The sequence below is a fragment of the Sphaerulina musiva genome (genome assembly GCF_000320565.1).
Source record: "Sphaerulina musiva SO2202 unplaced genomic scaffold SEPMUscaffold_3, whole genome shotgun sequence".
Classification (NCBI taxonomy): Eukaryota; Fungi; Ascomycota; class Dothideomycetes; order Mycosphaerellales; family Mycosphaerellaceae; genus Sphaerulina; species Sphaerulina musiva.
The window spans coordinates 424,371-450,193 of record NW_016017385.1 but is presented as its reverse complement, the minus strand read 5'-3'; the positions used below and the strand labels follow the sequence as shown (position 1 = coordinate 450,193).

Below are 25,823 nucleotides of genomic sequence, written 5' to 3'. Positions count from 1 at the left end.
AAATTACGGTAGACCCGGGCCGTACCGTACCGGTTAGGCCCCGGGGGCCTAACCAAATGTTAGTAAGTACTAAAGACAAACCCGACGTAGACGCTATTACAGCTTCGACGCCGCTACTAATTTTCCCTGCCCGCCGAAGGTAACAAACCGTTAGTAACCCGTATCGCCGACGGTACCTGTAAACGTTACCGAATAACCTGCCGGGTCGGAGATCGTACCTTCCTAGGACCTATCGTTATAGTTTTTCGTAACTAACCTCGTCTTCCTCGTCTACGGGCGGCCTAGAATAAGAGGCACAGTATACGCCGTATTCGTAACAAACGCCGTTACCGTAACGGTAACGCTATATACCGAGATAGGCAGTCTCTAACAGACGCCGACAATCCTAGTTAACCCGTTCGCCGTAGATATATTAATCTTATCCAGCTAGTACGTTATTAGTAAACCGTACTTCTGAACGATACTCTGCCGAAGGATAACTAACTTAGTACCCTTATTAACTAGTCCCTTATAGACCTTGCCTATATTACTCCCGAACATTACTAGGACCTAGATGCTAGGCACTATAGTATAGTCCTACGTTACCGCCGATAGGTCAATATCTTTAGCCCTTTCGTAGAGCTGCTCCGGTCGTCGGGGGCGCGGGCGGGAAACTATAGCCTTATAGTCGCTATACTACCTAGTAGCTCGGATTATCTAAACGAACATCCGGTTAGGAACCCTTTCGTAGAGCTGCCTCGATCGACGGGGGCGTAGGCGGGAAACTATAGCCTTATAGTCGTTATACTACCTAGTAGCTCGGAACATCTAAACGAATATCTAGTTAGGAACCCGAGCCGGGCGACGGACATCCTCCTCCCCTACGCGAACAATCGACGTCTTAGCAACAATAACTTAGGTAGGAGGGCTTATATCGGTCCCTCGACTTATAATACGCTTAACAGCCTCCTAAGTAGTAGGGTCGTTAGCAAATCTTGCGAACAAACCCTTAGTAAACGGATTACCTATCCGAAGTGCCTCCCTAACCGTTATCGCCGGTAGAATAGTATTCGTAAGCAGACTAAAGACGAAATCTTTAGAGGACGAAAAGGATAGGATAACGCCCTCCCCGGGCTCGTTGTCCTAAATTAGCTTATCTAGGCGACGTATTGCGGGCTTTTTCTTCGTCTTCGTCGGCGGATTTACCGGGGCTAGCTCGGTAGCGTAATCCTAGCTCCGTCCAAGTATAGCTTCCTTATCCTCCCGGTCGACTATTTCTACCTTATACCTACTATCGTAGTCGTTATCCGTATCCAGATCCCGAGACCTACTACTAACTATAGGAAGAATCGACCTCTATATCGCCCTCTCTAACTGTTTCGTCGTAGCGGTACCCTGTTGCCCCTTAGCCTTAGCCTTAACTACCTTTGCTAAGTAGCTCTTCCCTAGGATAGTAGGTACAAGCCTCCTTACCTCCTTCTACTAAGAGTCCTCTCGCGACAGCTCCTTAGCCGGTCGCGTTGTAGCCTAAACGAGGATAGTCTTGTCCTCTTTATCTATAATCTCTTCTACCTACGCTCGTTTATCCTTATACTCGGTAGCGTACCGGTCCTACGTAGTATAACCTAAGAAGGCATAGGCCTAGACAGCCTACGGAGCAAGGAGCGCCTACGTAGCGACGGTAGACGGAGTAACTACCGGGGGAACGCTAAGTTAATCCCGAGGACAGAATCTGTAACAGCTAGGCCTAGAGGCATATAGCCCTAGAGGGCGGTCAGGTATTTGAGCCTAAGGTACGTTAGCCTAAGGCAGGACGGGCTGCAGAAGCAGTACGATCCGAGTCGTCGGGCGATCGGCTATCGGGCGACCGCCCGCGCGGCGCAGCCCCTACGTATACTTGGCGTAGGGGTATATTATACGACGCCGCTCTCTCCTTTCCGAAGGATAAGAATTAGTTTGTTCCTTTCCCTACGCGGTAGGAAGGACGCTCTATATATTACTATACACCCTACTCTTATATTTCTAATTCTTCTATCCTTCTAAAGGGTAGTGATCTATAGAGGTCCTATAGCCCTACGACAGCAACGCGACCGCGCCGTAGCTATAGCGCAGGCGGGCCGCGTTATCGGCGAAGTAGACGAGGATACCTAACCTTCAGAGGAGACGGTATCGGGCTCTACAAACGCCTAGGCAGACGGGAACCTAGGGGAGACTCCTTTCGAGGAGGCTCCTACCTAGCCGGAAGCCTACGCAGCCGACCTATATACTAGATATATATAGCTCGAGGAGGCAAATTAGCGTCTCCGTATAGAGTTAGAAGTTCAGGCCCTCGAGAGGGAAAACTAACGTCTATAGGAGCAAATTTAGGGCCGAGTGCTAACCCTAGCCGTTACAGTTACTATAGACGACGACGATACCGAGCCTAATCTTCTCGACGGGCTCGAGGAAGACCTTAGGTCGACGGACCTACGTAACGTACGCGGACAGGCTGCGAACCCGTCGCGTACCTACTCCCTATATAGGGGCCCTAAGATTCGGGAACCTAAGCCGTTTAAAGGAGACACCGACAAGGAATGTCGTAACTTTATTAGGCACCTCGAGGTCGTCTTCCTTAGCGCCCTCCGAGAGTATCGAACCGACTAAGACAAGGTCCTATACGGTATTATATAGCTCGTAGGCGAAGCGTAGGAGACGTAGTACGACGAGCATTCCGACGTAATCCCCGAGGACTATACTTAGGAGTTAGGAGGAATTTAAGAGATAGCTCCGCAATACCGTCGGTAATTAGTCGAACCGTTAGATCGGCGTAATGATCGAGTATAAAAGGGTATATTAAGGCCCGGACTAGAGCGTCCGTTACTTCGTAGCGTAGCTTAGTTATCTAGAAGCCTAGTTCGACTATACGCAAGCGTAGCTAATACGCTACTTCCTCGCAAAGTTAAAGCTATCGCTACGTAGGGACATCGTTAAGGGACATACTATCCCTAGTATACGAGTAGAGCTCGTAAACCTAGTAAGGCGCCTAGAATAAGCAGACAACGCCCTAGCAGTCCGTACTAAGGACGAGCCCTATCGGCGCGACTATAGCGCGTAGGGCAAACGCAAGCGTACCGAGAGCGACGCGCTACGAAGCTGCGACGATCGATAGGATCGAAGTAAGAGCAGGGCCCTACGCGATAGACGTACCTTATCGACCGTAGCGACGTCGACGGTACGAGGGTACGAGAACCTAGAGTATTACTCCTATAAGAAGAAGGGACATATCGCGACCGACTCCGTATGCCCTAACTACGCGAGCCGCGATAAGGCGAACACGGTTCGTAGGGTTACTGTACCTAAAGAGTAAGTGTCGAAAAAAGAGAAGGCATCGGAAGAGAGTCGCAACCTCTAGATGCCTATCTTAATAGCGATACCCCCCTGCCTATCTAGGCACACTATGCCCGCGTCCTTAAAGGACAAGTCGAGACGTATAAGGGGCGCACCCCTGCTACTATACTACTCGACGATGCCGCAGACATTAACGTAGTATCGCGTAGCTTCGTACTAAAGTATAACCTCGCGGTCCGTAGGAACGTACTCCTACCGCCGGCGAGCTCGTTTATAGGCCAGTTAGGCTACTGCTATAGGGCGCACTATATCCGTATAACTCTCGTAGACTCCGTAGGTAACGAGCGTACGATAGGCGGCTTGTTTTATGCCTACAATACGCCGGAACCCAATCTTATCCTAGGGCGGCTATAGCGTCGTACCTAGTAAGTAGTAGTAGACAGTACTACTAACGAATAGCGCTACGGCGGCGAGCACTTGTACGTAAAGGTCCGAGAGGTACCCGACTTCTTTAAGGACCTAAAGAACTCGTCCTACGTATATATAGTAATAGTACGTAGGACAGACGCAGGATTAGAGCTTACGGAGTTGCCGATAGAATATCGGGACTACTACGACGTCTTGTTTCCTATAGACGAATAGCGCAGCAAACTAGTAGACGGCGCAGAGTATACGATCGACCTACGGCTAGGCACCGTTCTACCGTTCCGACCGTTGTACTACTAGTCCGGCGCTGAACTTAAGTACCTGTACAAGTATATTACTAACGTACTAGAACACGACTGGATTAAGACTAGTATAAGTAAAGTAGGCGCGCCGGTACTGTTCGTACTAAAGAAGGATAGTTTACTACGACTATACGTAGACTATCGCGGCCTAAACGAAATTACGGTAAAAAACCGGCATCCCCTACCCCTTATAGGCGAAACGCTAGACAGGCTTATAGGAGCCGAGTAGTTTATGTACCTAGACTTAGCCGATGCCTACTACCGTATTAAGATCAAGGAAAGCGACCGCTAGAAGACTGCGTTTCGTACGCGCTACGGCTACTTCTAGTATAAGGTTATGCCTTTCGGTCTGACTAACGCCCCGGCAACGTTCTAGGCATACATCAACAGAGCTCTAGCAGGATTAGTTGATATTACCTGCGTAGTATACCTCGACGATATCCTTATCTATAGCAAGATACGCGAGCAGTATATAAAGGACGTACGCGAAGTGCTTGAGAGGCTCCGCAAATTCGTACTCTACGCGCAGCGCGCAAAGTGCAAGTTCTTTATAAAGGAGGTCGACTACCTTAGGTTCGTCGTAACCCCCGGCGGCGTAAAGATAGACCCTCGTAGGGTAGACGCAATCGGAGCGTAGCTAACACCGACTACCTTAACGGAGGTATAGTCCTTTCTAGGATTTGCGAATTTTTATCGTAGATTTATCTTCGAATACTCGAGGATCGTAGTACCCTTAACGGTACTATCAAAGGGAGCCGTAAAAGGCAGGAAGCTAGGACCGATCTAGTAGGGCGCAGCCGAGGAGTATATGTTTTAAGAGATTAAGCGGCGTTTCTAACAAGCACCCCTGTTGAGGCATTTTGACCCGGCGTTACGGCTATATATCGAAAGCGACGCCTCGGCGTTTGCTATCGCAGGTATCCTAAGCTAACTCTTCGGCTCTAAGTAGTACCCTATTGCCTTCTACTCCCGTAAGATAATTCCTGTAGAATGTAACTACGAGATACACGACTCGGAATTATTAGTAGTAGTCGAGTTATTCAAAGCTTAGCGGCTATACTGCGAAGGCGCCTAGTATACGGTTAAGGTGCTCGTCGACTACGCTAACCTAAGAGGATTCATAGGCGTAAAGAAACTTACGGGACGATAGGCCCGTTAGGCGACATTTCTAGCGGCTTTCGATTTTACTATTACCTACTAGGCAGGCAAGCGAAACCTAGCCGACGGTCCGTCGCGACGTAGCGATTACGTACGTAAGTCGCGTAAGGTAACTAACCTCCTCCCTACCCTACAAACCAAGTTATAGCTATAGGACGGACGTACGCTAGAAGCAGACAGTCCGAAGGTATTACGTATCCGTATTACCGGCGATCGCTTGTACTACGGCGTTAAGAGAGGTACTAACGCTAACCTATAGTAGTACTACACGTCGCCTATCCGTATCGCCTAAGTAGTATTAAAGGACGAACAACCGTACGCGAACGTCTCCGACCTAATTCTGATATATACCTATACGCTTGTCTAGGCAGAACCTAACGTACGCGTAGTATACGAGTAGGCGATAAGCAACTAGGGCGTATTCGAGGACTACGTCGCCTAGGAAGGCAACTTGTAGGTAGGCGACGCGCTGTATATACCTAAGGACTACGCCCTTAGAGCGCAGCTAATACGTATATACTATAACGACCCGTTAGTAGGATACTTCGGGAAGGACAAGACAACGGCCTTAATCCGAAGAAAGTACTCGTAGCTAGGGATAGCTACTGAGGTAGCAGAATACGTCGCTACCTACGACGCCTGCCAAAAGTCGAAAGCGCGACGCTACCGTCTATACGGCGAACTGGCTGCGCTACCTATACTAGAAAGGCCGTTCTAAGAATTGACCTAGGACTTTATTACAGACTTGCCGCCAAGCAAGCGCGGCGACCGCGTCTACGATACGATCCTCGTAATCGTCGATAGGTACACCAAAATAGTGACCTTCGTACTAACTACGAAAAAATGCACTAGCGTAGATCTAGTAGATATCCTAATAAACGAAATCGTACGACGATTCGGCATACCCGTAGGCATCGTAAGCGATAGAGGCTCGGTGTTTACGAGCTAGTTCTAGTTAGACTTCTGTTATAAGGCGTAGGTAAAACGTAGGCTTAGTATAGCGTTCTACGCGCAAACCGACGGTCAAACCGAACGGATGAACTAGATAATCGAGACGTACCTGCGTATCTACTGCTTAGAGTAGTAGGACGATTAGGCTAGTATACTAACGCAAGCTGAATTCGCGTATAATAACAGCGATTACGCTATACTAAAAATGTTACTATTTAAGGCGCTATATAGTTTCAACCCGGAGCTAGCGATAAGTACGCGTAACGCTCGGGGCGAGCTCGCGGAGAGGGAGGTACCGGCCGTAGTAGACACTATAGAGAGACTGAAACGGAACTACGAAACCCTAAGTAAGCGCTAGCAACGTACTAGCGAAGCGTAGGCGAAGTACTTCAACGCGAAGCATACCGTAATAGGGTTCAAAGTAGGGGACATAGTACTGCTATCTACTAAAAACCTAAGGTTAAAGGTGCCTACAAAGAAGTTCGCAGATAAGTTCGTAGGGCTATTTAAGGTAATTGATATCGTAGGAAAACAGGCGTACCGCTTAGCCCTACCAGCAGGGTTATAGATCTATAACGTCTTCTACGTCTTATATCTCGAGCCCTATAAGGGCCGCGTAGGTAACGCGCAGGAGGGAACCCTCCTACTCGCCGATAAGGAAGGGCTCTACGAGGTAGAAAAGATCTTAGACACGCGCCTAAGGAAGGGCATCCGACAGTACTTAGTACGCTAGCGTAGCTAGCCCGAGGAATTTGATTAATAGGAACCTAAAGAGCATATTAGTAAGTACGCCGCCCTCGACGAGTTCGAAGCGCAGCGGAAATGCAGTAGTATAGTACGAGCGAGACGTAGGTAGAGAGATCAAGAATCAATTTGCTTTTAACCGGCTAAGCCGGGAACACTGTATACAAAAAACAAAAACACCAAAACCTACGCGTAGCGTACTAGAAACGTAGGCTAACTAAACGCGACGAGAGGGCTAGACACCTACGGCACTACCGGTACTAGTAGTACTAGAAGAGGGAGCAGCAGGAGTAGGGCTAATAGGAGGAACGGTAGGACCGGCACCGTTACCGGTACCGTTACCGGTACCGTTACCGGCGTCGTCGTCGTCGTCGTCGTCGGTGTCGTCGCTGTCGCTAGGCAGGCTTATCTTAGCCTTACCGTCCGATAGGTACGGCTCCTAACTGCCGTAGTCGGGATACGCGGTCGCTACCGCGCTATCTAAGGCAGCACCGGCAGCGCCGGCTAAGCGAGCTATCTGCGACAGACGTTAGCGACGCCTGCGAGTAGGGTACGAAGCGACAGAACTTACCTCGTACTATAGCTCAAAAATGCCCTAAAGGGCCGAGGTAGCTTTCGCTATCTCTAGGTAGTTAGCTACGGCTAGGGCGCTCGACGCCGGCGCGCTAGCTATACTACTACTACTACTACCCTTCTTCGGCGTCTCGTAGACGCCGACGGCCTTGCCCTTATTAGAGGCAAGCACCTTCTTACTCTCTAGAATTTTACCCCCTAACCGCTACAAGCGCCGTATTACCTATACCGAGCGTATACCGGCTATATAAGAACGAAGCGCCGCGTATAGGACGCGTAGGTAGCGCGCCTGCCGAAGTAGGTCTAGGTCTACTACGCGTTCGCATACGTAGCGCCCTTTCGCGTACCTCTAGTACTTCTTCTTTCGGCCAGGAGCTATTACGCCGTTGTAGGCGCGCTCGGCGACGCCGTTCGCATCTACTACTATTAGATTAGGTTAGTAAGGAAACGTAGGTAAGGCGTACGTAACGCGCAGGTATCGACATACCCTTGAATATATACTCTATACAGCGGAGGCAAATATTGTACGCTCTAGTCGCAGCGCGACCGCGACGCGGATCGCGCTCTAGAACGGGTTTCTCGGGCGCCTTTGCGGCTATCGCGCGCTTCGGAGGCATGTCTCGTACGTATAGGTTGCGAGGATAGTACGAAGAGCTTAAAGTTTTTCCTAGAAAAAAATAGTTTAGAGAAGAACTAAGGAACGAAGAAAAAGACATAGCGTAGAGGACGAAATATACTTACTCGTTGCTACTACCTATTGCTAGGCGGGCTTTCTTCTATCGTATTCTACGTTCTATTGACTTCCTTACATTCTACTATATAGAATGCCCTAGGGTAACTACTAGGATTCCTAGTATAACGACTAGCCTCTATATAGAGTACGAGCATCTCCGTATACGCTCTATATACGTTCTGTATACGACACGTAGAAAACGTCGCTAGGGATAGCTCTATTAGGGAGAGGAGATAATTGTAACAGCTAGGCCTAGAGGTATATAGCCCTAGGGGGCGGTTAGGTATTTAAGCCTAAGGTACGTTAGCCTAAGGCAGGACGGGCTGTAGAAGCAGTATGATCTGAGTCGTTAGGCGATCGGCTATCGGGCGACCGCCCGCGCGGCGCAGCCCCTACGTATACTTAGCGTAGGGGTATATTATACGACGCCGCTCTCTCCTTTCCGAAGGACAAGAATTAGTTTGTTCCTTTCCCTACGCGGTAGGAAGGACGCTCTATACATTACTATACACCCTACTCTTACAAGGACATAGGTACCCTAGTATTATATAATATAAGTTATATAAGATAACAGGGGCTACTGATTCCTTAGTATATATATATAGAGTTAGGGATACCTACCCCCCTCTTTTCTCTTCTTAAGAGGTCAGACCTTAGACATTAATTGAACCTACTTTTCGGTTGGAAAGGCTTCCTCTTAATCCCTATTTGGGCTAGTGTGGTGTGTGGTTCCAACACTATAGTAGGCTAAGCTGGGCTGGGCTGTGCAAGGTTGCTAAGTGATGTACGGTAAGGCAAGGTAAGGTAGATGATCCGTGAGAGACCGAGCGCTGCAAGAAGAGAAGAGAAGAAATATATATACCATAAGGTAAGGTATCTACCTAGCTATCATTCCACTACACATATCAACAAACAAACAACATCACCAAGAACAACCCATCCATCCACCATCCACCATCCAACCCAACCCAACCCCAACAACAAAAATGCAATTCTCCCTCCTCCTCCTCGCAGCAACAGTCTCCGCCATCCGCGTCAGCTACGACGAAGGCTACGACGACCCCTCCCGAAGTCTCACATCCGTCGCCTGCAGCGACGGCCCCAACGGCCTCATCACGACCCACGGCTTCCAAACTCAAGGTCAAATTCCTGGATTTCCTAATATTGGAGGGAGTTTCGAAATTGCTGGATGGGGGAGTGCGCAGGTGAGTTTCTTTCCTTCTTTTTCCTACCATATCTTGGAGGCGATTAGTATGGGGGGATTGGGATGTTTTGTGCTGATTTGATACGGTGAAAAATAGTGTGGAGCATGTTATCAAGTAACGTATAATCAAAAAACCATCAATGTGATCGGAATTGATCGTGCGGGTGATGGGATGAATTTGGCCAAGGCGGCCATGGATACTTTGACGGGGGGGAGAGCGGTGGAGTTGGGTGCTATTGATGCGACTGTCACACGAGTGGCTTCGGGAGTCTGTGGATTGTGAGCGTCGAAGAGGACGGTTGAGTTTATGGATTGAGAGAGAGGGAGAGAGGAAGAGGAAGAAGAAAAAAGAGCGTTTCTAAAAAAAACTGCACAAGTACCACCTAATTAACGTGACGGATCCGCTCTGTAATGTAATCGGCATTTACCCATCTACTACCTTACCACTGTGGAAAAAAACACAGTGGATGGTGTATCAACGCCCGTCTTTTGAAACATCCTTTTGCCACAACAACTGCCATTCTTCGCATCCTTTTCCTGCCCCCTTCTCCCACGTCATTGATTGCGTCGAAGTCGAGGGTCTTGCAGTCGAGGGTCTCGCGAGAAAAAAGCATTCCCACTGCCCACATTCCTCTCCTGCTCCTGACTTCTATGCTGCATATATTCACGACTTCTTCCCATCACATATTCATGAGCCTCAGCGAACGTCTGCAATGACCGTGGCGCTGGGCGCACAGGCGGAGCTGATGTGGCCCAAGCAGGCATCGCTGCACTGGACATAGGGGAAGTTGGACTTTCCACGCTCTCTTCCGCGGGATCTTGCTCAAGGCCGTCCAAAGGTTCTGGCTCGGCGGTGAGTGAGATGGATGTTCGGAGCTCAAAATACCGAATCGGTACTCCATGGTAGTCGCGGACTCCGGCACGTACCAACACCTCGACCAACTCTTCATGCATATCCCGCCACTTGTGACGATCTGCGCGAGACAGTTCAATCACAAAGACCATGATTCGCTCTCGGTCGCTATTCCGGTCTTTGCCATTGGCATCGGGACTGTATACGACGTCCGCCATGTGGCCACAAATGTACAGCCCGCGACGACCCACATCAGGGACGCCATGCGCGCGAAGTACCTCGTCGGCGAGTTCGTTGACTGTGTGCATCTTGGGTGTCCATTGCGACAGTCGGTCACACCTTGTATCATACCGATAGGCGTCGTCGACTTGTGTCATTGCGGGGGAAACCGACCAATGTGCTGGGACGAGAGGGTGGTCATCGTAAGCATCTCCTGGAGGTTTCTGTCGGTCCAGACGCCAGTGTCGTCGGCCCTGGCGATCCGGCTCGTAGAGAAATGGATTCCCGCCGTAAAAGGCTGTGGTTCGAGTGCTCATATCCGCTCGGCCTTGTCCCCTCGCAGTCAATGCGTGTACAGGTGATGCGGGAGCATCAGGAGCCACCAATCCCGGCATCGGAGAAAGATATGGAGTGGGGTTGGAAGTTGTTAAAGTTGGGGTGGTAATGGAACTCCAAGGCGGTGTTGTTGGAGTTGAAGTTCGAGTTGGACTTGGGGTTGGACTTGTCAACAAGTCGTGAAAGCCTTTGCTTCACCCAGGGTTACAACTTCACTGACACGTGCAGAGCAGCTGGTGTGGCGATTGGGCGGCAGTTGGAAAGCCTCAATGTCTTCAGATGACGATAATCTTCACAATTCGCGCCACAAGATTAGATAACAGTGCGAGCAGAGGAGTGAATGCGTTGAAGAGTTCCCACGCACGACTGATAATCGCTTGTCTTTCTTATGTTTCTTCGCCGTCCATAAGCTTCGCCGTCGACTGGCGTTGCCACGGTATTGCCTCTCCGGATCTCTAAAGGGGGAAGTCAAAGTATTCAATTCCAGCGGGCCACGGCGTACCACTAGAAACATTCATGGGCTGTGCATCGTTCGACCAGACCGACAGCATGACGCAGGTCTCTGGTGCAATCACCACTTGCGTATCGCTTGGAAGCAGTGGCTACGAAGGTTTTCAAGCACCATCGGGAAGTTTTGAGCAAAGCGGGAGTACACAATTGGTCGTGCCGTAACAGGACCAAAAGCCTTGGTTCGCCACTCTTCCTCTCTGGCAGCTAACAATCGAGCCATGGGCAAGGAAAACCCGTCCACACGCACACTCACATATCGTCGAGTGTCAAGGAACAGCACTGCACGCGCCTCCTACGCATTCTGCCGAGCCTGCGCATCGAGCTCACGTAACTTTTCCAGCAGTCGCTCCCGCAAGTATGCGCTGAGTCCCAGAATTCCTTCATGCGTCACGACCCGGTAAGTATTGCCAGCCTGATAGCGTCCGGTACCGTCCACAAAATTTCCCGTCGAGTCCAGTTCAAGACTGCCAAATATATCCTCGGGATACGCAACCCGTCCAAAGTCGGGCGGGTACCTCTGGTCACTGACATGAATGTACCCTCCTCTGCCCGCACCTCCCATACCGCCCTGTGCACTCGCTCCGGCATCTCCGCCACCTCCTCCACCATACTCTTTGGTCTTGGTCTTCCGTCGCTGTCGCTGCTGTGATGGGTGGTTGGCAGGAAAGAAGGTGCCGCCGCTACCGAGGGCGCTGCCGGCTTGGGACGCATACATGGCAGCTTGCGCTTGCACGTCTGGATCGTTGACGGCATGATCTTTGATCACCCAGTGCAGAATCTGCAAGAATTGAGGATTCTCGACGAGGGATTTGGGAGTCGGTGGGATCTCCGTGGTAGTGCCAATGGCGAGAGAGGCGATGGTGGGTTCATTGGGCAGGTAGGAGAGGATCTTGTGACGCGTCGAGTCGGGGGCATCATGAACGTACTGTGGGTGAGTAGGTAGGTATTAGCGGGTGGATGGAAGCAATATTGCAGCATATCATGAAATATGACATACAATGTGAGGATTGTTAGGCAATGTCGACAGCGCTCTCCGCAGCGGCGTCAATGATGAAGATGGTCGCGTTCTCGCAATGATGCGTGGTAGGCGGTGCAAGACAAAGGCAGAAGAAGCCATGTCTTCCGACTACCTGCTGTAGCTTACACGTGATGGCAGTAGATGGAGTTGAGGGTGAGTGAGTGAGTGATGCATACCTGAGGTGTAGTTGGAATATACAGGTATTTCTAATATTTCTATGAGGTGTGTATATAGGTAGGAACAGTACTAGTCCGGACGCTCCTGACGTCGACGACATGGTCAACTTTCAAGCTTTCCGAAAACGACTCAGTCGTTCCCTCTCAAATATGATATTTACTTGTTTGTTTGTTGATTTATTTGTCTGTTTGTTTATTTATTTATATGATATTGATATATGTCGTGTCCAGCCTTCACCATAGTCCTGTCACGAGTTCACAAAGTCCTTTTCCCAATAATGCTCCATCTGACACGCTCCGTCGCGTTGTCATGGAAATTGGACCTAGTCGGACCACTCCGGGCTGTCTTTGGCCCCTTTTCAACCTCCTTCAACTCCGGTCTTCTAACAAGAACAACAGGACAATCCACAATCCTCAATCCAAAACTGGGACGAATGGCGGCATCTGCTACCTTATGGCAATACTGTACCTGGCTGCTCCCACTCACATGCGACAAGTTGGGGACATGCTCAAATTCAAGCAGATCTTTCTACACCTAGAAGAAACCTCCACAACCAGTGACGTTGATGCCGGGATAGAAAATGTGCGCAAGGTTGATGCCAACCACGCCAATCCCCAGCTGCGAGTTGTTGCCTGTGGTGGTATACATATCAGCAACAATTTCTCGTAGACTACGCAAAAGATTCGATTCCACTCACAATCACTGGGTTCCTGGCCATAACACCGAAATGTCGTCGAAGGACCATCCGCACCTTTGGAGAACCAGTACTCGCTCCGAGAATGATGCCACCCCGTCAGCGTCGGCAAGACTTGCGGCACACCATCATCAGCGTGCGTGACTCGATAATAAGGACCTTGATTATCATCTGTATTGCCAGAAAGACCATCAACAAAGTCCGCCCACGCCTGATTGCCATTCCTAAACTCTCCATACGAGTACGCTGCAGAAATATTGTAGCCCTGGCTCTTGAAGCTCGCATATGCATATTTCGTCAATGCAGCGCCCAGCGAATGGCCAGCGAGAATGAGTTTATAGCTTGGATAAGCTGCAATAGCCGTATCCAGAACGCTCTGTGTCGCCGGTTGGATCGCATTGAAAGATTTTAAAACGCCTCCATGAACAAGACAAGCAGTGCAGTTCACGCCTTTGATCGTCGCTGGCACCATGACAGCCGAGATGTCGGTCACGAGGTCTCCGAGACTGGCAGTACCGGGAAAGGTCAGAATGAGTTCTCGTCGAGAGTCATCGCGGAAAAGTGTCATCTCGGTATCGGGGTCTGCATTCGCAAAGCCTTGCACGACTGTGCCTGTAGGTGGTGTCTGGCATGGTGCTTGAGGGTATGTTGCAGCGTATCGGCCATAGAACATCAGAGTATTGTAGAGAGACGTTGAGACTGTAGGTAATAATTTCATTTCCTCTTAGCAACCAAGGTCCAATACCTATACAGCACGAGATGGTACATACCCGCAGTCCTCTGCTTGTTAGTCTGTCGAGAGTCAATCGTCGACACAGGCTTAGTCAACGTAGGAACAGCAGCAGCAGCAACAGCTCCCACCAATCCAAAGACAACAACTCCCAATTCGCAACGCATAGTGAGTGGAGGTAGTATGAAGAGACAAGCAATAGTATACAGTAAGGTACCGACTCTTCCCCATCCTCCTTCTCCATACCTGCGAAGGGCCACTTTATTAACATCCACTGCCGCCACTTACTAGTACTGCTTTGGCGAATCCCATCTAGACCTCTCTCCTCGCCTTGGAAAACGACTTTCTTTTCCCACACTCATCACGCTAGCCAATGTGATGGAAGAGGCGTCTGGCGTTGCAAACGAAAAATAGCCTCCTACAGTACCTGACTGAGAACAGGTACATACATACTGTACCTCCTGACTAGTTTTTCCCCCTAACGAAGCATCCAATCCTCGAGCATTCTATCAGCCATGCAGCCAAACGCCAAGTTGGGGGAAACATTTCTGAGTCAAGGCCCGAATTCTCCGTACGAGGAGTGCGTGATGGTTGGCATTGACCGAGTCTCCGAACGCATGGCAGATTTGTACATAGTTGGGTATGTAGTACAAAACTTCCTATATACAATACAACAGGGCGAAAAACGTGATATTTTTCACAGGAATCACAGATCATCATCACACATCAACTAACCGACAACCGACAAACATGCATCCACGCGAGAGAGGCCGCGATGTACGCCCCGCCCTCCATGCAGAACAAGACCAAACCAAAAAAAGACCAAACCAAGACAAGAACCGAATGAGACAAAACAAGAAGAAGCAAAAACTTGTGGAGACAAGCTGATCTCTCTCTCCTTAAGAAAAAATGTGGAAACATGATACCTCCCGTCTCCTAGGACCTAATGTGCCTCGGCATTAATCAATCAAATCAATTAGTTCCGAAAAAGGAAAGTCTTGTTGTACATCATCTGTACCCACTACCTCATACTACCTACCTAGGCTCTAGGTACAGGTACATACACCTCGCCAGGGCTAAGGGCAGACCCCAAAATGTCTAGTCGCAGACCCCATTTCTGAGTTATCAAGTTATTACCGTACCCTTCCGCTATAACCCTACCCCCCGAAAAACAACGCGCCTCCCTCGCCGTCTCCCTCGCTGTCTCCCTCGCTCGAAGGCCTCCGCTTTTTCGCTTTTTTGCTTTTTCTTCGTAGCAAAAAGCAAATACCTCGGGGGCACCGACTAGATTGCCCCCCCAACCCCCTAAGGGGGGCTAAGAATCGAGAGGGGTATCCTTCGGGGTGTAATATAAAGTAAAGCTACAGAAGCCAGAATAAGAAGGTACATATAGCTACTAGGAAGGTAATGTCGTAAGGGTACGGTAATAACTTGATAACTCAGAAATGGGGTCTGCGACTAGACATTTTGGGGTCTGCCCTTAGCCCTGGCGCATACACCTCCCACAGCCGTTCGATAGTCCATCCGCACCCCCCTGTCCAGCGTATAGGAGGACGTGTTTTTTGATCCTCACCGGGGTCAAAATCGTGAAACACCTTTATTTCGCCGCTTACAAGGTGCAGTAACTCCACTTTCTTGATCCTCGCCAGGTATTCTGCACCTAAAATCCGGGAACTTATACCTCTTGGGTAATTTTCAAGGTGCGGATAGACTATCGAACGGAGGTGGAAGGACTGTGTACCTAGGCACAAGTACAGGTACAGGTACAGGTACATCCGTACAGGTACCCACCCACCCACCAAGAGTTCCACTACCCCATCATCACATCGTGAAAAAAAGTGACAGGTCCAAAAGAAAAAAAGAAAGGGAATACGAAGTTGGCTCCTTGTCCTTGCCCCCTTCCCTCGCTATCGCTGTATTCGGCGGATTATATATGTATATGTGTATATATAGTACGGTGCTGTACTGCTGTAGCTGACCTAGGATGGTGATGGTGATGGTAATGGTGATGGTCTCTATCTTACAAATGTCAAGAAAAAGAACTTAACACAAATATGAATAGCTAGTTTTCTGGAAAAATGTATTTCGTGAAAAGAAAAGAAAAAAATTATTAATGTAACATATTTATTATTCATACATTTGTTTTTTTGTTGTCCAGAATTCTGGGAAAGAGAATCTGCAACTCTGCATCCATCGCTCGAGGAGGATGAAGAAATGGAGAAGTTTTTTCGAATCCTCGTGGTATAGGCATAACAAAAGAATTTCGTTTCGTTTTCCTACTTTCCTTTCTTTGTCTTTTCTCGCTTCTACGACGTAGGCCGAGGAAGCAGAACTATCATAAGAAAGGTGTCTCTGCCCTCGGACGGATATTGAAGTCCTTTTCCAGCTTCGCCAACCGTTCGCTATTGTGCGGGTCTGGACTCATGACGCCGTTGGACCGAATGGGAGGCGCCGCGAGTCGGGAGTTGCTCCGGCTCGAGGAAGAGGTCGATTCATCGTCTTCATCCACAACAATCACTACCCATACTCCCACGGCTCCGGAGTGATGGAGGAGGGGTGTGCAATGGAGCCATCGCATGCGACCGATGCCATCGCCGTAGCGGTTGGGCACGCTCAACCAGTGGACGCGGGCAGTGACGGCATTGCCGGTTCGGAGAGATTTCTCAAAGTCGACTCGGATTTTGGAGTTGCCGCCGATGCGATGCAATAGATGGGTCTGGAGCATGCCTGGTACACGAAGTGATGGCGAGGCGAAGAGAATCCGCAACGAGGGCGCCGGTCGAACGACAAGATACTGTTGTTCCGATACAGATTAGCGAGGGAAAATTTCATTCGCACGAAAGACGGTGACAAAACTTACGTTCTTATACACACTTTCCAGACGCTTGTACAGCATATCTTGTGTGATATCAGGCTCTTGGTGATCCTCGCGCCCGGAGGAAGCCTTGTCATCCTCTGTGGGATCTTCATCATCGCCCTGCAAGAGGATGCGGCTTCTCTCCTTGCGCATGACTGGCGGTGGCGCGGTATCGTGCAAGTGACTATAGCCTTGATTCAGATATCCGCCGTATTGTCGGACCACGTCGAGCTCATCGCCGCCAAGCATGAGACTCAAGTCTTTCATGGCTTGCAACCGGTTGACCTTGGCAGGTTTGCAGCTATCCTCCGGCTTGGTGTGGTTCGCCACTAGTCTACGAAGACTTTCGAGGGAACTGACATCCTTGAGAAGTCCGGAAACGTCCACTTGTGCTCCCAGAAAGTACCGCACAATGCCTTTGCTATCCCGGAGCGGTGCAATCATCAGTAAATTCAAAAATGGGGTGCCGTCTCTACGATAGTTGACGAGCAATTCCATGTGATCTTTTCCTTCGGCACATGCAATGGCCAGTCGCCGTACCGAGTGTGGGTTCGTCTTGGGGCCCTGGAGATCATGAGTGCATGAGCATACATAGTTATAGAGTTGGGGGAGCGTACCTGTAGGAATCGACAGTTTCGCCCTATGACATGTCTGAGGCCGTACTGGGTTGTCAGCGCGAATTCCTCCGAGGCAAGAATGATGGCTATATCATGTCAGCGAAGTAACACACGACACGGAAACAGCCAAGCTCACGCTGATCATGTCGAGTCGGGTCTGTGAGGACGAAGACCTCTGCTAGTCCATGGCTCGCTTCTCGTAGGTGAGTTGCCAACGACCCGGTGATCCGACGATGGACGCTGTTGCTCACGATACGGGTGTAGACGTGGGCAATGTAAGCTGCCAAATCCTCTCGGACCAAGTCATCAAAAGCTTCATTAGCAGCTTCAGCGAGTCTGGCGTCGATGGTCACTGATGGAAGAGTCGCAGCGCTACCGATACATGGAAGCGGTCTTTCTGATAACGTGTCGGAAATCGCGCGGGCGAAGTTCATCGCCCGGAGTGCTTTTACTGCGTCCCAGTAGTACTGAAGCAGTGTGAGTCTCCAGGGTCGATGTACTTTCAGAAACTCGGAAAGAGAGAACAAGAGCTTTGGTTCCTCGAGGATGACCCGCAAATGATCCGCGCTAAACAGGAGCTCCGCTCTCTGCTCCAGTGAATACATACCAGACCCAAGGTCTGCTTGCGCCGGGTTGATGACGTTCCACGATCCCGGGTCGTCAGTACTTGTTAGTTCAGCTTCGTGTGCATCGCTGTTATCTGGAACCAAAGACTGCAGTGGGAGTAGCACCTGGTACGGGTCCGAATACCTGCCACGGGTGACGCTGGGGGAGTTTCGCCGCACATGGAGCCTCTCCAGACTCCGCCTCCTTCTCCGCACCTGAAATTGCGGAGGAAGAGGTGGCGTATCGATTCTTGAGTGGTCCGAATGCTCTTCGAGATTGGGTGTTTGCGTACGGGAAGGCATACTGACCGGGCTGATGGAAGGTTAGCGGAGAGCTACTTGCTGCATTCAAGTCCCATCGATTCCTACCTCAATCGTGCGGTATGCTGCATGTCCAGGCCGCCCGTTCCAGGACGGTCGTCGAGCGGGGACAAGTCGAAAGACAATCCCGGATGGTCAGTTTCGAGCTCTCCACCACCTCTCATAGCATTGTCAGACGACGTAGCGGAGGCTCGAACAGGCATAGTAGGCAAACTATCACAGCGACGAAGGTGGTCTGACGACTCTCCAGAATCATCCGAAACCGACAGTGAAGCAATCTCCCTCGCCAGCGCTACTGGTGGAGTCTTAGAAGCAGAGTCCTCATAGGAAGGAATGTCTGCGAACTGATGGGCGAGCACAATTAGTTGTGCGTGATGCGTCTAGGCAAAGCAAGACATACAGAAGTGTGAATGGGCTCCCCGAAGTTGGGAATCGATATCTGGAGGGGAGGACTCCCGGTGATGGGGGTGTCTCTTCTTCTGTCGCGCTGGTCTCGAAACTTCAGGTGGGCGAGCTTGTGGTATCGTCGCCGCAGTGAGCTTTTGTGAGGATCCATTGCTGCTGAACGTGTATGGAGGCAAAAAAAGTTGACGGACACATTTTATCATCACGCTAAAGTGGGCATACGCCGGCTCATCAAGGACTCTTCCACTCGTTGTTCCCAGCGGAAACCTTCTCGAAGAGGCAGGACTTCCATTCGTCGCATCCCCGATCATAGAGACACCGACTTCTTGTATCATTTTGTCGGGATACGGCGGGGAGCCTCTTCCTTGCGAAGCCTCATTTGCCCCAGGCCTGTCTTCATCTCACAATGCACGTTGTCGATCGATCCCTTGCTTTCGAGCCTTCAAAAACGTCCAAGTGGGGGACTGTGGGGCTGCTGCCTTCTGCTGCCCATGACGATACTGCAGAAGGCATGAGGAGACAATTGATGTGCGTGTGTGATGGCTGTTCTGGCGATTACAGCGCCCCGTGGGACGTCCCTGGATGTGCCAGCACGTGGCACTCTCTATCTGCGGCCAACGACACCTGTCAGGGAACCCCGGAGAATTCTCGGCTCGACTAGTGTAAACTGTGTCATCTTGTTCCTGCATAGGTAATGCAGCAAGTGAAAGGCAAGGATAGTATACCTCCTAGTACCTAGTAGAGGTGGTCACCATCGAGCGTTCGTCCTGCAGGAAATAAAATGTTCTTCAGGACGCGAATGGCCCACACATAGGGCTGGATTCATGATCAGCTGCCAGTCTGCCACCCTGACGACCGTTATTATACATTTTCGGGCTGGCAGCTACATGTAAGTAAGTTATATAGAGGCAGCAGTCGAGGCAGGAGGACCCGAGGTCGCCGGCGGCTCTCTGCTATCCAGTGGCGATCCGGCGAACAGTCTGTACTGTTAGTGGGCCTGATCCATGAGATAGGGAGTAGGAACCCGGCATCGTCAGCCTGGGCAAATCCCCAAGATCACACTCTAAAGGGTGTTGATGGGTCGGTCATCTACCTACACAGGCTACACTGATATCATCCGTAGGCCTCATCACGAGGATGTTGCGTATCTGGCGGCAACATCGTCCCGAGATCTCGGCTGCGATGAAGGTCCTGCACGGTAGGATAATGACTGGCGCTGCGCGAACATGTCCGACATGGTATTATCGGGCTGTTGGACCGGGCAAATGCCTGGGCAACACCAGATTGGCTTGTTCACGATCTCAGCATCCATCGTGACATCGTCCGTGTCGATCGAGTGTTGATTATTGAAAAGCAACCCCTCACGCGACCCGTAGCCGACTGCGCAATCGCGTTTTGTTCCGAGCCAATCAGAATAACGAGGCTCAATAGGCATCATCGCCGTCAGACACGTTGATTGACTCGCGCGCATGAGGAATTGAGCATTGCTGAGCGAGAAAACGCGTCCTACAGTAGACTCTTAGGTCTCTGCGGAATCCTGCCTACATGTACCTGAGGCATGCTTGCTGAGCAACTGCAAATTCATAGGTGATCCTCGGAAGAGTTATATGTACCTGCATTACTGTATTTTTCTTCAGACGGGTCCTTCTTCGCGCAATCTGCAGACTTGTACCATGTCTCCGGATCTTTCGGTCATGGGCGCTATCCTTCTCGACGTGCCTGTTGTGTCCGACGTCTGGTTGTGCCTTTGGGATTGTGAGATTACGCGCAGTGAAGTACCAATGTGATCCCTGAATCTATTCTTATTTCGGTCGATAGTAGGAGCATCTTACCGATCCCATAGCCCGTCGATCGAAGCTCCCGGGACCGGCTGAAGTCACTGGCGTGGCCCATATTAATGCGCAATATTTCACTCTTTCCACGTCGTTCATACCTGTCCCACTGTCAAATCAATGAATCAAGACAGTACTGGTGATGTCTCGCGTCACTCGAATAAGGCTGTCTATGTCGGAGCACGGAGTCAGCGCGGCAGACAAAAGATGGCAGGGCTGGTGGTTCAAGTAGGTATTTTTTTTATCATTGACTTGTGACAATGGATCCTCCCATGTGTTGACTGTTGACCTTCAGGGCAAAAAGAGCACCCTGAATAGAACCCAGCAAACAGCTTTGTGGAAAATGTGAAGCGGCGTGCTATTTGAAACTCGTGAAGCGTGATCTGTATGTGAGACCAGGAACCTGTGCCAATCATAGCGCCGTAATGCAGGGTGGCCTAACTCGCGGCTGTCTCTTGCAGCGCCTGCTTGTTCCCATGCATGACATTTCCATTCCTTAAAGCATCCCAGCAGCAAAAGACCCGTTTACATCACAACTCCAGCGTTGGAGGCAATACGCTATACCGGAAGGAAGAACGTCAGCAAATCCACCAATCTTCAAATCATTCTGGACAATAAGGGCTTTCTACTCACCGGCCAAAGCTCGGCAGCCTCCTTACCCACAGGCCCAGTGATGGCTGAACCCTTCATCTCACCCTTAGGGTTCACAATGACACCAGCGTTGTCCTCGAAGTAGAGGTAGATGCCGTCGGCTCTCCTCCATGGCTTGCTCTGACGCACAATAACAGCAGGCATGACCTTCTTGCGCAGCTCTGGCTTTCCCTTCTTGACGGTGGCCATGACCATGTCACCGACACCTGCGGCGGGCAGACGGTTGAGACGGGCACCGAAGCCCTTGACGGAGATGATGTAGAGGTTACGAGCGCCCGAGTTGTCGCAGCAGTTCATGACTGCACCACTGTAGAGAGATGTGCGTCAGTTAATTGTCCCTTCTTCCAAGCTGTGTCCATGCGCGTTGCTCTTGCTGCCTCTCGTGCTTTTCTGTGAACCGCATTCGAATTCGTAGCGGAGTAGTGGGCTGGAAGGTGCCGTTTGGTGCGGTTGGACTGCAAATGGACCTACACTGGAAGACCGAGGGTCATCTTCAGCTTCTGACCAGAAGTACCGCCGCGCTTGTTGGCCGACATCGTGGAGGTGGTATTTGAGGGATTTCGTTGGGTGATGTGGTGGAATTATCGGCGCCGTAGTCTGAGAAATGTGCGATGTTGGAAGTTCATCTGCCTCTCCACAACGCCAAGGCTCGAAAACTGAGTGTGCACTGCACGGGATCTTCCGAGCCCCGACGGGACCACGGAGGTGTTTTAAGATTCCATCGTGAAAAAGACAGGCGGCGCGCCTTATAGTGACCTTACCTTACTTACCTAGGTACAAACAAATCTTGAATGGGCCAATTGAAACAAGAGAATCGCGAACGAATCCTTTTATATGATATCGCAAATTCTACAGAAACGCCCACAAGCGCTCTTGCTACTCCTACCCAAGCAAATCATCCAGTCCACTGCTACCAGTGTTTGGCTTCTGCTGCTGGAAAGGTGCAGCGGTCGGTGCGTTTGCTCCATAGAGCCCGGCCTGGCTCTTTTGCTTTGCCATATCTGCGATTGTCGGGCCTTTCTGTGCAACTCCTTTGCTCTTGAGCCCACTACCACCGAGAAGACTTGCAAAGGCGTCACCACCTCCAGATCTCGCTCCAGTCTTTGCGCCAATTTGACCCGCCCCAGGTGACTTAACCTGCGAACTGAAAGAGCCGCCGGTGGCCTGACTAGGCACGGGGACCGACTGGAAATAGTTTGGCCCTGACGGTTGGTAACCTCCAGGCTTAGGCGCAGAGATGTTTCCAATTGGTGTACTGGTGCTGCTCGGAGGCGGCGAGGTAGTTGAGAAAATGTTGCTGAAAGCAGCGTTCTGGCCACTTGATTGCGGCGTAGGTTGCGCATACTGTGTTGTGGAGGACGGCGCAGCTGTTGAGAACGAGCTGTAGTTGGGCGCTGGGATCGAGGGTGCTACTTTGACAGATGCAGTTGGAGCAGCTGGGGCTGGTGTGGCTGACTGGAACTCATCAAACTCGTCATCGTCGATCACTGCGGTCGCCTGTGATGCTGGCGGTGACAGAATCGCGGCAGAACTTGCTGCACCATTTGAGGGGGCTGTATAGGTCGTCGTTGGCTCGTCTCCAAAGTCGAAAAGATCCACCTCGGGTTCTTTGGCTTTTGGTGCTGGTGCTGCAGCTTTCTTCGAGGTTGCACGCTGCGCAGCGGCGTCTCCTTTCCGTCTGCCAGGCCGTGCTTGGGCACCGCCATCATCGTACTCGTCGTACTCGTCGAATTTATCCGCCCCGCCACGTCCAGGTCCCTCGTCGTACTCGTCGGTAGCAGCCTCACCGCCAAATCCTCCTCCATCACCATAGACTGTCCTTGAGCTGCCGCCAAATGTAGAGCTTCCGCCCCCATAGCCAGCGCTTTCGCTTCCGAATCCACCGTATCTGCCACCAGAAGAGCCGACGCTCAAGCCAGCTCCAGCGCCGCCTTCTACGCCTCCGTACTTGTTCTTTGTCTGGCGCGCCTTCTTTCTCTCCGTCCTTATTCTGTCCACATCGCCCAGGAGCTCAGTAAGTTCCTTGCTCCTATTCCGCACATTGATACCCTGGTCCTTGCCGTTTTGATCGATGTAGTGGAATTGTCGCAGCATCTTAAGGAGCGAGAGGTGTGATCTCGCGTCGTCAATCACCCGCTCCGAGCCATTCTTGATCAAGAACTCCATGAGCTGCAGCGCTTTGTAAATCTGCCGCCATTCCTCTGCCGACTTCTCTGTGAATCGTTTGTATATCATGGGCATAATCTCGTTGAGCTGTTGGCTACCTTGTTGTCAGCGTCTGTCCTGTTGTTGCGTTGAAGTCAGCCATCGCATACTAGTTGAACGTGCCATTGGCAATCTCTTGCATCATGCTCGACGATGCCCCCCAAGGTTCATTATTGGTAGCCTCTCGGACCTTGGCTTCCATCTCTGTGTAATTCATGACAGCTGTACGCGAGCGTCAGCAACACCTCATGGTCGACGATAGGAGTGCTCGAGCATACCATTTTGAACCTTGCGCACGCCCGCCTTGAGGTCGTAGAGCGTGAGGTTCGCGGCCGCATCCTGTAGGCTCTTGAGATCCATCGCGGAGTTGTAGAGCAAGACGGGGAGAGAGTATGGTGAACAATGACAGGGGCGCGGTGCGGTAGGTATAGTTGGCTGTTGTGAGGCAGCACTCGCGGACCAGCTACTTGAGAAGGAGGCCAGTGCGTCCACCCGACGCTTTCTGGCAAAGGCAAATATGTACCTGTAACCCCGAACACTCTGTTTCCATCAGAACATCATCAACCACTCTTCTTGACGAGACCATTATTTGTACAATAATTGTAGGATATATTGCGTGGCATTGTAACCTGGTACGTAGTGCTCTCTCTGCTCGATTCTTTGACAATCGATACCGGTCACTGCCCTGGACTTCCGCATTCAGCTGAGAATACCTCCCTATGCAGCAGCACAGAAAATCCCGACCGGCGACCACTTGACCTGTACAGGTATGTCACCACCAACCAACCCAATCCGCATCAATCATCGATCTCCGAGGCCTTTTTCCATCTGCAATGCACTCTGCCATCATCAGCATGTGTACCTCGCTCAACGGGATACGCGATGCGATGCGATGAGATGGATGCCGCCGCAGCGCAGCACGTGGAACGGGAGTGGAAGCTTACAGCGATCCTGTTGGGTGATGACTTGTCACTATTACCTGACCTTACCTTATGCATTATTCCGGCTTCGCTCTTCTCGTCACTTCCGGCTTGACGCCTCAGGCTGCGAGGTGGGGTACGCGATGTGATGATCCATGTTGTGCTGATGTGCCCCTCAGTTGAAAAGCTTCCTCCGCCATGATGTTTTCTCGAACAACAACCACCACCTTCTCCAAAGCCTTCAAATCTCTTCAACAACCAACTTTCAATCGATCCTTCCACGCTTCTACCGCCAGAATGACCGTCTCCGCCTACTTCGATGTGACCTGGACTGGGCCTCTCCTCAAGGTCGACTCCACCGGCAAGGTCGTCGAGCAGGATACTAGCATTGCGCGTAAGTTGGCCCAGCATGTCGTCGATGCACACGTTCCCCGAAGGCACAGAGCACCGATGCTGATATCCTCTGTAGCACGCTCTGCCCGCATCAACTTCGACCTCTTCGACGACGTCGTCCCAAAGACTGTCGAGAACTTCCGCGCTCTCTGCACTGGCGAGAAGGGCTTCGGCTACTCGGGCTCCAAGTTCCACCGTGTCATCCCAGAGTTCATGCTTCAGGGAGGTGACTTCACCCGTGGTAACGTAAGAGCAGAACCTGACAGACTTCCCAATGTCCCTCGGAGCATACGACTAACGCGCCATCCAACAGGGCACTGGTGGAAAGTCCATCTACGGCGAGAAGTTTGCCGATGAGAACTTCAAGCTCACCCACAACAAGCCATTCCTCCTCTCCATGGCCAATGCCGGCCCAAACACCAACGGCTCGCAATTCTTCGTTACCACTGTCGTCACCAGCTGGCTCGACGGCCGCCACGTCGTCTTCGGCGAGGTCAAGCAGAGCGATCTCGAGGGCATCGGTGCCGTGAAGTCGATTGAGGCTTGCGGCTCCAGCTCTGGTGCCATCAAGTACAAGGAGGGTATCCCAACAATTGTTGGCGCAGGTGCCAACTAAGGCGCGAGAGCGATGCGTGTGGACAGCGGATAAGTCCAGACGATGACAAGTTACAAAGGCAGTGTGGCATGGGCTCAAACGATTGCACTCTATCAGTCACGGCTGGCAGACTCAAAAGCAGACTGCATATCATGAAATGAGATTTTTCTCTCCCCGTTCATATTATACGTTTTCACTGACTGTCCTACCTCGTTGAGACTTTTCCGCTGAAATAACCATGTTGGCATGTCCCATGTAGCGTTGCACACCTAGTAGGTAAATTACATGTAGGCGGGCCTCTCAAGGTCGCACGGGAAGCGCAAAATCGACCCGCTCACTAACGTCGTCACATGACGGTCGTACTATTTCTCGATACTGTATCAGTCGCGTCTTTGCCAGTGGTCCTGCATGGACGCAGCTAGGAGCAGGTAACAAAATAATAGTCGTCGGTTGCAGCTGGACGATGCAGGGCTCACGAGTCTCTCCAG

At 51.0% G+C, this 25,823-nt stretch overlaps 8 protein-coding genes across 8 annotated transcripts; 2 read left to right on the top strand and 6 right to left on the bottom strand.

The window, feature by feature from the left end:
• Positions 1 to 9,179: 9,179 nt before the first annotated feature.
• Positions 9,180 to 9,680, top strand: SEPMUDRAFT_41064 (Cerato-platanin; the record flags this gene model as incomplete). The annotated part of the gene is made up of 2 exons (XM_016908811.1): positions 9,180 to 9,398; positions 9,495 to 9,680. 2 exons carry the CDS (start codon positions 9,180 to 9,182, stop codon positions 9,678 to 9,680), a joined length of 405 nt encoding a protein of 134 aa, XP_016762217.1.
• On the bottom strand, positions 9,203 to 12,432 carry SEPMUDRAFT_62144 (uncharacterized protein). The gene is made up of 3 exons (XM_016909587.1): positions 12,313 to 12,432; positions 9,495 to 12,240; positions 9,203 to 9,398 (listed from the first exon to the last, which is right to left on the bottom strand). Exon 2 carries the CDS (start codon positions 10,862 to 10,864, stop codon positions 9,953 to 9,955), a length of 912 nt encoding a protein of 303 aa, XP_016762215.1. The 5' UTR covers positions 10,865 to 12,240; positions 12,313 to 12,432; the 3' UTR covers positions 9,203 to 9,398; positions 9,495 to 9,952.
• Positions 11,608 to 12,432, bottom strand: SEPMUDRAFT_40107 (uncharacterized protein; the record flags this gene model as incomplete). The annotated part of the gene is made up of 2 exons (XM_016908770.1): positions 11,608 to 12,240; positions 12,313 to 12,432. 2 exons carry the CDS (start codon positions 12,430 to 12,432, stop codon positions 11,608 to 11,610), a joined length of 753 nt encoding a protein of 250 aa, XP_016762216.1.
• Positions 12,433 to 12,985: 553 nt separating this feature from the next.
• On the bottom strand, positions 12,986 to 14,003 carry SEPMUDRAFT_147924 (alpha/beta-hydrolase). Its single transcript, XM_016904601.1, has 3 exons — positions 13,975 to 14,003; positions 13,208 to 13,903; positions 12,986 to 13,142 (listed from the first exon to the last, which is right to left on the bottom strand). Exons 2-3 carry the CDS (start codon positions 13,875 to 13,877, stop codon positions 13,045 to 13,047), a joined length of 768 nt encoding a protein of 255 aa, XP_016762214.1. The 5' UTR covers positions 13,878 to 13,903; positions 13,975 to 14,003; the 3' UTR covers positions 12,986 to 13,044.
• Positions 14,004 to 15,645: 1,642 nt separating this feature from the next.
• On the bottom strand, positions 15,646 to 18,537 carry SEPMUDRAFT_162303 (uncharacterized protein; the record flags this gene model as incomplete). The annotated part of the gene is made up of 6 exons (XM_016907993.1): positions 15,646 to 15,675; positions 16,390 to 16,728; positions 16,795 to 17,355; positions 17,409 to 17,494; positions 17,545 to 18,158; positions 18,383 to 18,537. 6 exons carry the CDS (start codon positions 18,535 to 18,537, stop codon positions 15,646 to 15,648), a joined length of 1,785 nt encoding a protein of 594 aa, XP_016762213.1.
• Positions 18,538 to 20,712: 2,175 nt separating this feature from the next.
• Positions 20,713 to 21,820, bottom strand: SEPMUDRAFT_147921 (ribosomal protein L14b/L23e). The gene is made up of 3 exons (XM_016904600.1): positions 21,694 to 21,820; positions 21,205 to 21,529; positions 20,713 to 21,129 (listed from the first exon to the last, which is right to left on the bottom strand). Exons 1-3 carry the CDS (start codon positions 21,756 to 21,758, stop codon positions 21,097 to 21,099), a joined length of 423 nt encoding a protein of 140 aa, XP_016762212.1. The 5' UTR covers positions 21,759 to 21,820; the 3' UTR covers positions 20,713 to 21,096.
• A 219-nt stretch (positions 21,821 to 22,039) lies between these two features.
• SEPMUDRAFT_147920 (ENTH-domain-containing protein) lies at positions 22,040 to 23,834 on the bottom strand. The gene is made up of 3 exons (XM_016904599.1): positions 23,706 to 23,834; positions 23,538 to 23,649; positions 22,040 to 23,482 (listed from the first exon to the last, which is right to left on the bottom strand). Exons 1-3 carry the CDS (start codon positions 23,785 to 23,787, stop codon positions 22,105 to 22,107), a joined length of 1,572 nt encoding a protein of 523 aa, XP_016762211.1. The 5' UTR covers positions 23,788 to 23,834; the 3' UTR covers positions 22,040 to 22,104.
• A 143-nt stretch (positions 23,835 to 23,977) lies between these two features.
• On the top strand, positions 23,978 to 25,532 carry SEPMUDRAFT_147919 (cyclophilin 1 long isoform). Its single transcript, XM_016904598.1, has 5 exons — positions 23,978 to 24,059; positions 24,153 to 24,194; positions 24,527 to 24,741; positions 24,817 to 24,986; positions 25,054 to 25,532. Exons 3-5 carry the CDS (start codon positions 24,546 to 24,548, stop codon positions 25,354 to 25,356), a joined length of 669 nt encoding a protein of 222 aa, XP_016762210.1. The 5' UTR covers positions 23,978 to 24,059; positions 24,153 to 24,194; positions 24,527 to 24,545; the 3' UTR covers positions 25,357 to 25,532.
• The last annotated feature ends 291 nt before the right edge of the window (positions 25,533 to 25,823 follow it).

Coding starts and splice junctions, on each gene's coding strand:
- SEPMUDRAFT_62144 (XM_016909587.1), bottom strand. CDS start 10,864: ATGCCGGGATTGGTGGCTCCTGATGCTCCCGCATCACCTGTACACGCA.
- SEPMUDRAFT_147924 (XM_016904601.1), bottom strand. CDS start 13,877: ATGTTCTATGGCCGATACGCTGCAACATACCCTCAAGCACCATGCCAG. Junction 13,143..13,207: donor TGGCCAGGAACCCAGTGATT/GTGAGTGGAATC, acceptor ATACCACCACAG/GCAACAACTCGCAGCTGGGG.
- SEPMUDRAFT_147921 (XM_016904600.1), bottom strand. CDS start 21,758: ATGTCGGCCAACAAGCGCGGCGGTACTTCTGGTCAGAAGCTGAAGATG. Junction 21,530..21,693: donor ATGACCCTCGGTCTTCCAGT/GTAGGTCCATTT, acceptor ATCTCTCTACAG/TGGTGCAGTCATGAACTGCT. Junction 21,130..21,204: donor AGGCTGCCGAGCTTTGGCCG/GTGAGTAGAAAG, acceptor CTTCCGGTATAG/CGTATTGCCTCCAACGCTGG.
- SEPMUDRAFT_147920 (XM_016904599.1), bottom strand. CDS start 23,787: ATGGATCTCAAGAGCCTACAGGATGCGGCCGCGAACCTCACGCTCTAC. Junction 23,650..23,705: donor CGTGCGCAAGGTTCAAAATG/GTATGCTCGAGC, acceptor GCTCGCGTACAG/CTGTCATGAATTACACAGAG. Junction 23,483..23,537: donor GCCAATGGCACGTTCAACTA/GTATGCGATGGC, acceptor ACAACAAGGTAG/CCAACAGCTCAACGAGATTA.
- SEPMUDRAFT_147919 (XM_016904598.1), top strand. CDS start 24,546: ATGATGTTTTCTCGAACAACAACCACCACCTTCTCCAAAGCCTTCAAA. Junction 24,742..24,816: donor GCAGGATACTAGCATTGCGC/GTAAGTTGGCCC, acceptor TATCCTCTGTAG/CACGCTCTGCCCGCATCAAC. Junction 24,987..25,053: donor GTGACTTCACCCGTGGTAAC/GTAAGAGCAGAA, acceptor GCCATCCAACAG/GGCACTGGTGGAAAGTCCAT.